The following is a 14,042-nucleotide window of genomic DNA, read 5'->3' on the forward strand; positions in this document are numbered from 1 at the left end:
GTGGGTGGAATATTATTATTATTATTACATTTATTATTATTATTATTATTATTATTATTATTATTATTATTATTATTATTATTATTATTATTATTATTATACATTTTTGGATCCGTATAGCCACTGGCACTGCCTAGTTTGTCCATCTGTACCTGCATAGATCGATTGGTCATGCCTGCCTGATGCCTGACATCATGTGTTTGTTTCTAGAATGCGGCAGATTTGTTTTTCTTCAACCCAGAAAAAAGTCTTTGTTTAAGATTAAATATAAAACGAGAAGCTTCTCTGAGAGTATCTGAGAGTAGTTATCCTCACAATGTCAAACATATATTGCAAAGTTTATGGAAAGAAACGAAGTCAGCAGAGGAGCTACTGTACAACAGTTCCTGAGGACTTCAGCTTTACTGGGCAAATCCACAACAACAGCTGTCCGCCCTTGATTATGGATTGCTACGTGATTGAAGACATCAAAAAGGTCATAATTGTATTTTTTGCTGAATGGATTTGTATTGATTGTGCCCATGTTGTCTGCTGCTATGCTATGGTTGCTATCTTGCTAATGTGTAAGCTGGAAGTGAGTAGAAAGAAACTACAGTAGCTGTTGTTGTACACTCTGTCTGCAGTCTTCAATACTCAACTCAACACTACTTATACTTCACTAGTAGGCTGTCTGGGAGAGTGTGCATGTTGTTGTTTTATGGTTGTTGAGGAGCGCTCCTATGTCCAGGTGTGGATTTGTTGAATGCCATTGACAATGGATGGCCAGCTTTGAATGTTTGTGTAAACACTAACATATTGTGTAAACACAAACATTGAAGACGAATGTGTGTTTTCAGTTTACATTTGGGAATGTGATGGGATGAAGTGTTGTAGCAGCCTGACATTACACCTGTCACCTGTCAAGACACCTGACTTAATATTTTAGGAAATTGAAGGCAAAAAGGAGTATTAATTAATTAAGAATTAATAGTATGAATTATTAATTTATGCAAAAGGTCCCAGGCCAAGATAATAATTAATTCCTGCATACGCCACTGATTCACATCTCCGGCCATATACCTGTAGGGTGTAGGCCTATACAATAAACATAGACCATTTCCCAGTAAACACTCTTATGACCCTATAGACGGAGGACTCTGTCCTTTTAATGACTTCATTCTTAGTCTTCATGTTTGTTTCCATTTTATCCAAAGTCAAAGTCAACCTGAACTGTGTTAGTAAGTCATACATTTATGACGAGTGATACTTTTGACAGCATTTTGGTCATATTTTAATCACCTGAAATGTTTTAGTTTTAGTCTAGTTTTAGTTGATTAAATATTATAAGATTTTAGTCAACAAAAATATATTTTGCCAGGCCTTGATGGCGTCGTAATGCCTAATTCATACTTTATACTACGAAAATAGCCAGTCTGCGACCACAAGCTCACAACATGTTTTGAAAATTACTTGACCTAGTTTTGCAGGAATCGGATCTCACCAGTCCTCTAACATGACGAAATTGTCAGCGTATTTAGTTCTTGTCAGTGAAAAAATGTATTCGACAAACATTTTCCATTATAGTTTTAGCTTGCAAAATGAACAAATAGGCTATTCATAAGTCTATCTTTCCCCCAGGAACACTTTTTGGCAAGGCTTTTCAAATCAGTCCATACTTTAAAATGCATTAAAACCCATGACATAACTTTTGACAAAAACATATACCTTCAATTATATTTACTGTGTTGTAGTAACTGTACCTATCTCAAGAATGCTACAAGTTACTACAAGTTGATATTTATTTACCTTCCTGGAAATGAACTGAATCCATTCAGTGGCTTCTTTGAAAATCAAACAACTATGACTATGTTCTGGAAAATGGTTGACAGTAATGTCAAGTGTACCTTGAGTCATTGGTATGGTCCTTTACAATGTAATTGGATTTCTTGCACCAGTTTTAAATAATTAGATTATTTCACTGACCCCTGTAACACACTGTTACTGTAGAGAGAGAGAGAGAGTGTGTGTGTGTGTGTGTGTGTGTGTGTGTGTGTGTGTGTGTGTGTGTGTGTGTGTGTGTGTGCGCGCGCGTGCGTGACGGTTCAGTTGCTGTGTATCATGGCTTGTTTTCTGTGACATCTCATGAGATTCTATGGAGCCGCACCCCACTCCACAACCCTCTGGAAGCATCAAACAGACTGCAGTGATGAAATAGTACCAGCTAACCCCATTTCCTGCTAAGCCATAGTGATACAGTAAACAACACCTACACCTGACATTTCTGCTGTCTATTCAAAAAATGCTTTTGTTTGTTCATTCGCCAGTAGGTGTATTATATCCTCAAACATAGAACATTTCCTCAAGTCCTCAACATGTTTTTTTTTTGTTTTTTTTAACTGTTTTCCCTCAGCAGTGGTGTCCCCTATTCCTGGAATCCTCTCATACATAATTTCTGAATATTGACTATAGCATCGCTGCTGATTCAGGAAGGGGACAACAAAGAAAAGACAAATGATGCACAGTAGGTGTGAAATGGATGGAGAGAGAAAGAGAGAGAGAGGGGGCAGGGGGGACACACTATAGTGTTCACTGGAATGTGTTTAAGTTGTTGTCACTCAGCAGGCCCCGTTTCCACCAGGGCTGAACCGGCCCGGTTCTTCATCCATGAGCCAGAGCTCCAAAATTGGAGCAAATTGAGTGTGCAAAACCACACCTATATTAAACTGTTAAATTCATATATGATGATGATTGATAACCCTTCCACAGTAGCTTTTTCAATGTTTTGCATATTTTCCTATAATGCCTAATTTGCATATTTAAATGTCCAGTACAATTTCAGAAAACGTGTAATACAATAAATCATTGTCTTCGTGTAAGTAATCAACTGCAGAAGTTTCATGGTGATAACTATTAATTAAATATTTACCTATTCACCTATCATGTATACTGTAGAATAACAAAATGTGTGAATATGAAAAGGCTATACTCCTAGAAGTGTTATCATATACATTTTCTTATATGGATCCTATAAACAATTACAATAAACAGGTGTGGTTTCGCCCACAATTTTGGGGCTCTGGCTCATGGACTCTAAGAACCCTCTTGGAAAAGGGCCGTTGTTCAGTCAGTCATTGGGGATGGGTGGGAGGAGGGCTTGTGGCTGGCTGGGCGAGAGTTCTAAGGGTGCGGTCTGCTGGCTGGTGGCTGTTAGTCATACTGGCCCCTCCGTTAGTCCTTCCAGGGGCAGGCTGGTTGCGTTGTCAGAGGGCTGGGGGTGGTCCTGCGGGTGGGAGGAGCGTGCGTGGGTCGCAGCAGCAGCAGCAGCGGCGAGACTAGCGTAAGGCAGATGACAGTCTGTGTGCAGGAATGGTGGGTAGTGCTGCCGGTAGCAGATGTATGCAAACAGCAACCCGATCACTCCTCCGACAAAGGCATCTGTGGAAGTTTCACATACACACATACATAGGGTATAGACACACGACCACCGTGAACGTTCTTTGTTGGACAGCTGTTACTGTAATTCACTTTTTCAAAGCACGGCTGACTCTCGAGTTTAGAGTGGAATCTTAAAAAACAAATTGCAGTGATCATGGGCCCCTTGTGAGCGCTTGGCCTCGGTGCATTGCACCGGTTGCACCGTCGATATATTCGCCCCTGGTTTAACTTTATTGTCCCATCACAAATTTACAGTAGGCCTACTATAGCGGTGCCCGTTGGGCACTGGCCTACTTGGAATGATGCAAGTTGGAAATTAATGCCCCACCCAGTTATTATATCGGTGTCCTTTTTATGCCCATATATGGAGTTATTTGTCAGGTATGCCCAAATATGGAGTCTATGCAGATGTCAGAACATCATTGTGATGTCAGAACAGGCCAGCTCCATATATGGAGATATAGGGGTGATCAGGTGTGATCAATTGGCTAATTTGGGCCCTGTCCAGAGCGAACGGTTCTCGAATTACGTGGATTACAGACGTACAGTACACATACAGAGACATACAGGCACATTTATAGATACTATGAGGTGTCCGTGGGGCCTCTACGGCGGTGACCGTTGGGCACTGGCCTACTTAGTTGGAATGAGGCAAGTTGGAAAAGGATGCCCCACCCAGATATTATGTCTGTGTCCCTTTTATGCCCGACGTCAGATTTCTGTATGTGTCTGTCTGTAGTGTCCCTTTATTCCTATATATGGAGTTATGTGTAAGCCATGCCCAAATATGGAGTGTTGTGAGACACAGGCCAGCTCCATTATATGAACCCTGGGCAGGGGCCCGGTCCAGAGCCTGGGCAGAGGCCTTTTCTGGACAACCGTGGGTACGACCAACTCTACACCGGGCACTGCACTCCCTGTGGTGGTGTGGAATATGTGTGTCGAATTTGAAGTCGTGGGGCTAACGGTTCTCGAGTTACGTGGATTACAGATGTACAAACGGCAGACGTGCGCACGTACACACAGAGACTTGGTGCATTTATAGTTAGATAGATAGGGTCTATCAGGCAGGGGAGTGACTGACATGCCTAGTAATTCATTTTCAATGTGAGAGTATAGGAAGAGAAATGCGACGGCATTAGAGCTATGGACCAGAGCTAAGAACCACTGTAGCCTAAGAAAACACTGTTGTACTGCATGTCACTGAGGGATTCAGTAAGCTATAGTCCACTGAAGCCATTACCATGTTTACTATGCATATCCTCTCATAGAAAGAAGCTCAGATCCAATCATATATGAAGAAGGTGTCAGTCTGCCTCTGAAATGACCTGTAAGGAGTGGGTTAAGGTTTTGCTGGCTTCCTACAGCTGTAGTTACAATAATATGACATGATAACAATAAACCAACAGCCAAACACATAATCCAAGGGTTTTGGTTAGTCTCAGATGCTTTTTTTTTTTAAACTTGGGTTGTTGTTGAGAGAGTGATGAAACCAAACTGAAAGTCCAGGCTGTGAATGTGTTCTACAGAGTGCTGGGCTCGTGTTGCAGTGCAGACAGTACTTTGGACCTCTAGGCCAGTGGTTCACTTTGGGAACCACTGACGTACAGTATGCATCAAAATGCGGTTGCCTTCTGATGTAGGCCTACTGTATGTCGCAGGTCAGCTGAAATGGAGACCTCATGTTTTAAAACAAAGCAATACTGCCTCATCAAAGTTGGTAATTGTGACTACATTGCACCCCTACATTTTTTTTGAGTTAGGTGGTTTCCTGTGACTTATGAATTCTTCACAAACACTTTTCGGCATTTTCACGATTATTCAAAAATAGCAGATCTAGATAATGGTTAAAAGTGGTTAAAAGCTATAAGGTGCGTTCCTCAGGTCTAAATGGTTTAAGAGGAATTATTGTATTAGTATCCGTCAAGCATGGCTCAGTAGACAGGCTAATGGGGGTCCACTTGAGTTTAATAGAGCAAACTGCTGCAGCTTACTTACTGTACAGGCGTTTGCAGAAGGATTTGTTTTGTTTTGCCATTAATGCAAAAACAAAAAGAATGGGTCAAATTTGAGCAAAGAGCTTGTGGGCTCAAGAACTTTACACAGGCAAAGAGTTGATTTTGTGTCTGGGAATAGTACTGGTCATTTAGAGACGCTTTCTTTCTACTCTGTCCCATAAGGTATTCTAAGCATAATCAGTAGAGCATTACATTGCAGCAGTTTACCATGGACGTACAAAATATATGGACAATAACATTACCAGAAACACATAAAGGGCTAGCCCTGATTTGACCATTACTGGTCTGTAACTCTGAGAGTGTACAAATAGAAGCAAATGGGCACACTCTCAGAGTTATGGGCCTGGGGTCTAGTTATGGGCCTGGGGTCTTTGCAAATAAACAACTCCTAATATGCCATAGTGTCGTAGTAATTAAGTGTCATAGATACTTTGAACAAAACGTGGAGACTTGACATTCAGTAAGTGGGAGTTATGCTCAAAATAGGAACATTACAATGGTGTATATAAAATATAGAATGTGCCACAGGCAAGACCAAGTCTTTGCCACGGACACATTTGCCTCCCTCCTTGCCTCTCTCCGGCTCTTTCTGATGAGATGTGAGAAACAAATGGTTAGAATCATTCTCTGCCTTCAAGCCCCGATAGCTCATAATGCCACCTCACTGTCGTCCACGGCAGCTTTCATTAAATCAGACCCCTCATACCCTATTGCTTATAGCATTATTAGCAGCATTTTTCACTTTAACACCAGCGGCCACCAACGTTTTGCTGAGATCAAGTGGATGATCTGCCCAGAAAGACTGGGAATGTTTCACACGTATATGTATTTTGTTTCAGACATTTTATCGTAAACCTTTTAAGTTTGAACAACCTTTTGAACAGCCAACCTCCTGAAGCAGATTAAAATCTGAACTATGTTAAGTGGGCACTGAAAGAGTTGTCGAAATAACAATGACACTCAAATCTAGATCCATCTCTCCTGTTCTGATGAAGTGAGTTGTGGAACAAACCTTGCCAGTGGTGTTTGTAGTCACACGTGCGGGACAAAGCGATCATCATGGCACTGTAGAGGGGCAGCACCATGGCACAAAGACGCCAACTACGCCCACGACCCTGCTCTGTAAAGCACTGCAGCTTTCCTGCCAGGTAGAAGGAGGTGAATCCAAGGCCAGAGAATGCAACTGCATGGGAAAGAGACATGATAGCAGAGAGAGAGAGAGAGAGAGTGGTAGAGAGAGTTGTATTATGCCATTTGAAAATGTGCCACATTGCGTTGCGTTCACACAGGCAGATGCAAGGACACAGTCGACCATTCATTGTCAATGGAATCCAGCGACATAACGATGCAATGATGCATGTTGGCTGCTTCAAATCATGCTCCCATTTGTCTTTGCGTCTTTGCTTTGAACGCACCAACAGAATATCTTTGTTGTTTGTATTATATGATCTGAATACTCAGTCATTCTCATACATTCTCTCATTGGGCTTAAACTTCTAGCCAGTGAAATTATATTGACATATGAAACCGTTCATCATTTTTTTCTTCTGTGGAACCCCTTCATCACCCCTGGGCCCTATTTTGAGAGGCTTCATTTTAAAGACCACTTATCAGGTCACAAGAAAATTATACGGGTATTACTGTATCAGCATAATGCCATATCTACACTGCAATATAAATGCCCATCAGCCGAATGTCGTGACTAGACTGTAGTATAAGCTCCCATTACTCACTACCCCCATTCATTTTTAGATGCTTGGCAAGTGGGATGCACCATGGTGGATTCGAATACTTAACTCTGCAGTGTTAAGATTAAGGTATTTTAATGGAGATTTATTAAAACTTTAGTTTTTCTCTATGGACAAAATAGGCAAAGCTTTCCGGTTGTGCTGGTGGCTGTAGTGTCTTTTGTTTATTTTTTCGCTCACATATGCATCTGTTTGTTTTCATAGGTTAAAGGTCTTTGTAGTCTGATGCGTTTTTCCATTTTCCAGCAGTGGTTGCTGTGGTGTTGAACTGTGCTATCGGTATATTGTTAAGTTTTGCACATACAGGCACAATGTGTCTCTTGCTTCAGTTATTGTCATGTAGTTCCGGTTTTGGTCTCGATGCCCTTAATCGCCTACTAGTTGCTTACTAGTCTCACGTAGTCAGACAACTATTCCACAATCTCCGAATGCTATAAAGAGTCTGGGACTATAGACCCCATGAGCTGAGTAAGGAAGCTGCCATTTCCGTTCACAAAAATATATTTTAAAATATCTTTAGGGCTTCTTTTTTTATTTCCTTTTCTGCTAAGCAACAAGCTATATATGCTTAGATGTTTTCTATTTATATTAGGATAAATGTGCGCAACTGTAAAGACGAAACAGAAGTGGTGAGGAGGCTCCACTTCCGCTTACGCATGAATCATGATAGCTCTTCCGTTGGCCCTGAGTGTATGATGAAGCGTTTGGAAATCGCGGAGGCAACAGTCTGGTAATGCGAGACTAGTTGCTTACTAACAGTGGTCACACAGTTGTTATATACATCGCCCACCCCCGCTCCCTGTGAAAACCTTAGGCTCAGCCATCATATTTAATCTGACACCGGTCTGTTACTCAGCGTGAAACATGGATGTAATGATCTTTGTGTGTCAGCTACTAGCAATCATTTACAGTACCTCTACAATGCTGGGGTGATGAAGAGAGCTGGCGAGATTGCAATAGAACCCGCCCAGCCCAGCAGCCATATACCTCTTTGCTAAACTGCCATCTTTCAGAGGCGGTATCGGTCAATTCCCACCTGTTATACTGTATATGCTCGATTTATTGTCTGCATGATTCATTGTTGTTTATCTTGTAAATTGTTACTGTCATGTTTCATGTTGTACCTTAGCCAGAACCAATTCCTGTGTTATATATCCTACATTCCTTACTGGCAATAAAGTGCTTCTGAGTTCTGAGTAAACAGAGCTACAGTACATGTAGTAGACAATACAAACATAGTGGAATGATGCAAAGATTTCTGACGCAAAGGTACTGTAGACGCATATTGAAACAATAATGTCAATGACTTCAAGGACTTACAATAAACTAAGTAAGTAAGTAAGTAAGTAGCCTTGCCGAGCCATGAGGCCCATAGGGCAGGAGCATATCTCCTGTTTCTGTAGTGTGAGGCAGCTTGATGTACAAGCACACCCCCTGGACATGACGCTAGTATGTCGCAGGGACTTACCCCCAATCCAACCCTTGATGCTGAGTGTCAAGCAGGGAGGCACTGGGTCCCATTTTTAGACTATTTGGTATGACACACACACACACACACACACACACACACACACAGCAGCTCAGTAAATCAGTGTCATTTGCCCTTCCTGGAAGATATAACAATAAACAATGTGTACGTACAGTATATGTACTCGCATAGTGATTGATAGTCTACTATATGTTTTTGGCAGCAAATTATCTATTTTAGTGGAATTAAACTTAATTTAGTTTCAGTCCTATTTTAGTAATCTGAAATGTTTTAATGTTAGTCTAGTTTTAGTCGACTAAATATCATGCAATTTTAGTCTACTAAATCTACAGTTGGTTTTTGTCGACAAAAATGCATTTTTGCGGGCCTTGATGGCGTTGTAATGGTAGCTTTTATCCTTGGTTGCATGCTGAAAAGAGCCGAGCTACAAGCTCACAACGTGTCGCACTGTGACGCGTTGTTTTATTAACCTTTATTTACTCTTATCTACTCTTTTCTCCTAGTCTCTTCTGTAGGGTGCTTGTAGATCGGCTAATGGAACAGGTGCACCTCGTTGACCATAACAAGGTCATTTTATTGTTCCTTTCTCTTTCTATATCATAGATAGATAGAAGCTCTAGCTGCAAATGGACCCATCATAGAATGGAAATGATAGGGATGTTGAGTGCCTTAATGGGCCTCAACAGTGAGTTTCCGGCGGAAAACACATTTTCAGCTATATATGTCTGACAATATAATGTAGATTTACCACGAGGCTCCTGGCTGTGAAATTATGTGTTCCTGTAGAAGCTACAGCCGTGAAGCTTCTACACCAGTGGTTCCCAAACTTTTTTATGTCAAGGACCCCCAAATTGGCACTCATCAGCCCGTGTACCCCCCATTAGAAAATATATGCCAAGGACTCCTATAAGAGAAGATTTTTACTGCTCTAACAGTGATTCTCAACCCGAAAAAGGACCCCCAGTTTGACATAAATTAGGCTACGGATTATATCTCTGAGACCCCAATTTATATTGTAAAATCAATGTTAATTTAACTCTGAGAGTGTACAAATGGAACCAAATGGACCCGTTCGGGTGCATTTGGTTCCATTAGTACACTGTCATAGTTACAGACCCATAAGGGTCCATTTGGTTACTAACTATCATTTAGCTGAGGACGCCCTGGAACTCCCTCAAGGACCCCTGAAGGTCCCAGACCCCTCTTTAGTAACCACTGTTCTACACTGTAGAATCTACCCAATCAATCTAGTGGAGAAAAAAAACTGTTTAATTTGCGATGTCATGGAGAAATACTTACACTACCTACACTTCTAATGTGTAGCGACGTCTCTGATTGGTGGAGCTCACACTACTACAGAAATGTCATGTTTGAGGGGCACTAGCCCCTCCTATGCCTATCTTTCCGGGTGTGTGAACACAAACATTGACTTGTGATTGGCTGATGACCGCATAGCAACGATTTGATTGCCTGAGCAAAGTACATATTGAGAGTAAAAGTGAGGGCAGAAAAGTGAAGACTGCGAAAGTGAGCACTACTTGGTACTATGGACAGCTCACAGTGGGCAGCACGGGTCCATAAAATTGGACCCAGTCCGAAACGGGACCGGTGATATCTGAACCGTGAACCTGAAACATTCTAATTGGCCCCACCCGCCCCGGAACCGGCCCTGAAGGTTTTGGATCCGGTCCGAAACGGAGCCGAGAAGGATTTGACTGTTTGGAACCAGGAAACGGCGCTGATCCGATCCGATATAGATCCGGACCAATAATATTTTCTCTGCAATATTATATGCTTTGACATGACATGATGAGACTGCTCCCTATGAGCGACGTGCACCCTGCCGCCTCTCGAGACAGCGCAGTGGAGGAGGAGGAGGGTTGCAAACTTGCATAGGCCAGTGCATTTTAGCGCACCGACATTCTTACCAGAGCTGTTGACAATTACAACAAAACTGTCCCACATTTTTCCACTGAGGTGGAAAGCCTGGTGACGCGAGGTTAGTCCCACATTGCTCGTTGCTTTGCTTGCTCGCTCAAAGGGGTCGCCATGATTGCATTAATATAGCCAGCGGTGTGTGGGTGTGTGTGTGTGTGTGTGTGTGTGTGTGTGTGTGTGTGTGCGCAAGCGAGAGAGAGAGAGAGCGCGCTCTCGCTCATGTCGAGGTGCATGACGAGACCCAGCCCTCGTTGACTCTGTTCAACAGACAATAATTTTCAATTTTAAAGTTGAAGAGTTTAATATAATATATTAAACTCTTCAACTTTAAAAACGTTATATTATAAAGCTCGGATCCTCGCGGTTATTTCGGGTAATTGCATTTCAGACGATCCGACCGAGACCCACGGCAATTTGGATTGGATCCTGCCCGAGGGACAAGTCAATATTTGGGGCATGTGGTTCAGGGCTATGGACAGAGCTCACATCTCCAGCATTACTACTCGGTACTATGGACAGCTCACAGTGCATGTGGTTCAGGGCTATGGACAGAGCTCACATCTCCAGCACTACTCGGTACTATGGACAGCTCACAGTGCATGTGTTTCAGGACCATGGACAGAGCTCAAGTGTCCACTGTACGTCTCACGGTCTCAGCCCCATGGACAGATCTCGTGTGGTTTAGAATAGTGGTTTTCAACCCTTTTCATATCAAGGTCCATCATTTATTCAGCATTTGAGCCACGCACCACCATTTGTTGAGATCGATAGACTTGCTGACCCAAAATTAAAGAATGTTGTTATTGTTGGATAGGATTTTGTCCACATTTCCATTCTAGACTTCATATAAATTAAATAATGCAGATGATTAACAATAATTTAACTCATTAAAAAAAAAAACAATGATTTAACTCTTGAGAGCGTAAAATGGAACCAAATGGACCCGTAAAGTTTCATTTTACATTCGGTTTCATTTTACAAAAGTGAAAGAATTTAGTTACCAACTATCCATTTAGTATAGGGACCACCTGCAACCCCCTCGAGGACCAGTGGTGGTCTCCGGACCACTGGTTTAGAACCATGGAAAGAGCCCTCCTCACCCGTTCACTATAGGGCATAATATACCCATAGTGCCCTACACTAAAATGAATGGCCAATTTTTCAGTGGACCCAGAAAACCACGCCTACTGCTATTTATATCAGTGGGCGTGGTTTTCTGGGTCCACTGAAAAATTCGCCATTCATTTCCCCCATAGATAAGATATTTACAAAATGATTTATATCCATTATTTTAAGCCTAGGCTAGAATCAAGCCATGCAGGATCCTGGCGAATCGTGAACATAAAACCTTTGATTCTGTGAAAAAGAAAGAACTGGAATTGCTAAACAAAGGGTATTTATTAAATGTAGTATATCATGGCTTGATTATAGCCTTTAAATAATGGATATGAATATTTGTGTAAATCTCTATGGGAAAAATGAACGGCAGATTTTTCAGTGGGACCAGAAAAGCACGCCCACTGCTATGCCCTACAACAGTGGTTTTTAACCCTTTTCATATCAAGGCCCATTATTTATTCGGCATTTTAGCCATGCACCACCATTTGCATTTGATGACATTTAGCCTCTCAGAACCAAAACTAAAGCATATTTATTTTATTGTGCTGTATTGCTGTATTGATGTTGGTACCGAGGAGAAATAACAACTCTTTTACATTCTCTCTAAATGTGTAGACTTCTTGTAAATTAAGTAATGCAGATTTTTAACAATAATCTAACTCATGAGAGTGTAAAATGAAACCAAATCGAGCCCTATATGAGTACATTTGGTTAAAGATCTATAAGGGGCCATTTAGCTGATTTAACTCTCCATCATTTAGCTGGGGACCTCACAGCTAGAAGGTCCCGGGTTAGATTCCCGCTGGGGACACTGTGGGCGCCATCAGTGCCCATACCAGTGACGTAGACTCCGTGGGGGGCGGCGGGGCTCGAGCCCCCATGAGGAATTAGACCTGAATATATCATTACTCTATGGAATATATATTCGCCTCGGTCCGTCCCGTTTCGTCTCGTCTTTGCATTGACTTTGTATGTAATCGCACCGCTCTAACCATCCAAGTCACTCTGAACGCACCTTAACACCTCTTTTGTCCTGGCCCGGGGCAAGGGGGTGGTGGGGGGTGGACCGCGTTGCCTGTCCACTTGTACACATGCAGATCAGGCATTCAAATGCTAATCTGGTGGCTTGTTTTCACCTGCCAGGTATAGGGTATGCATAGTACCGTACTCTGCAATATGCTACTTGTTCACAATGAGGAGTAGCCAGATGACTCGGTGTAATCATGGCATTTAAACATTCTCTTCTGTTTATAATCTAAACACTGACACTTTAAAAAGTGTTACAAATAAGTGTTTAGAACCTAAACCGCTTGGGTTTAGTGTGAAACGAAAAGAAAAAAAACCCAACTTTCTTTTGATTATAAAAACATTTCGTCTCAGGCCCATACCCAAGGCGGGGTTGGCAAAAGGGCCTTTCTGTTTGGGTAGGTACCCTCACACAAAACATGCAGTAATTCTGGTCTCTAAACTACCTCCCCCTGGCCAGCCAGGGCACCTGATGGAAGGGAAAGGAACTGGTTGGAATAACGTGTTCCTACCACACGCTACATTCGCCCGGGGAAACGCCCCTGTCAGGTGAAAAGAAGCAGCTTGAACTCCTCATGCATATAAGGAAGCATGAGGTGAGTCCACTGCCCCCCCAGGTTGGCAGAGGGAGTGTAGTGCCCAGGATTACATTACATAATTGGCACTGGGTGAAAGAAATGGGGTGCAAAATCATTGGATATCTTTTTTTTAAATAGGACCACTGGTTGAAAACCAATGTCCTACACCAAGGGTTCCCAAACTTTTCAGTGCTGTGTGACCGCCAGAAATGATCTGAAATGACAATAACAAGGCATTACATTTAGTTTGACTATATGTTTCACAGTACTGCACTGCAGTACTGCAGTATATCATGGTACTGTGGTACTGTGACAATAATTTATCCAGTCACAAGTTGCTACCAACAGTGCTTGGTGGTAAAGTCTGTGTGTGTGTGTGTGTGTGTGTGTGTGTGTGTGTGTGTGACAGTAGATTAGATTAGATGTCCTTTATTGTCCACAAGGGAAATTAATGCTCGGGTCAGTACAGTACAGACGATAAATGCATAAATCATTTAGATAAACACCACAGTAAAATGTGCAATAGCAAGAGCTAAATTCGAAAATATAAATAACCATGTGTGTGTGTGTGTGTGTGTGTGTCTCTGTGTGTGTGTGTGTGTGTGTGTGTGTGTGTGTGTGTGTGTGTGTGTGTGTGTGTGTGTGTGTGTGTGTGCGTGCGTGTTGTTGAAGGTCAGATGGTAGTCCCGAGGTATACTAGTAGCTGCTAACC

At 42.1% G+C, this 14,042-nt stretch overlaps 1 protein-coding gene across 1 annotated transcript in view; it reads right to left on the bottom strand.

Annotated features, from left to right (window-relative positions):
- Positions 1 to 3,190: 3,190 nt before the first annotated feature.
- The window catches only part of plpp4 (phospholipid phosphatase 4), a gene marked incomplete at both ends in the record, with an annotated part of 60,590 nt that continues 49,738 nt past the window's right edge, over positions 3,191 to 14,042 (bottom strand). Inside the window, 2 exons of the mRNA XM_080781705.1 lie at positions 3,191 to 3,414; positions 6,445 to 6,615. Of these exons, the coding sequence (XP_080637831.1) occupies positions 3,191 to 3,414; positions 6,445 to 6,615 (395 nt within the window). The remainder of the gene's footprint in view (positions 3,415 to 6,444; positions 6,616 to 14,042) is intronic.

The sequence above is a fragment of the Protomyctophum bolini genome (assembly GCF_963924005.1).
Source record: "Protomyctophum bolini genome assembly, chromosome: 14".
Classification (NCBI taxonomy): domain Eukaryota; kingdom Metazoa; phylum Chordata; class Actinopteri; order Myctophiformes; family Myctophidae; genus Protomyctophum; species Protomyctophum bolini.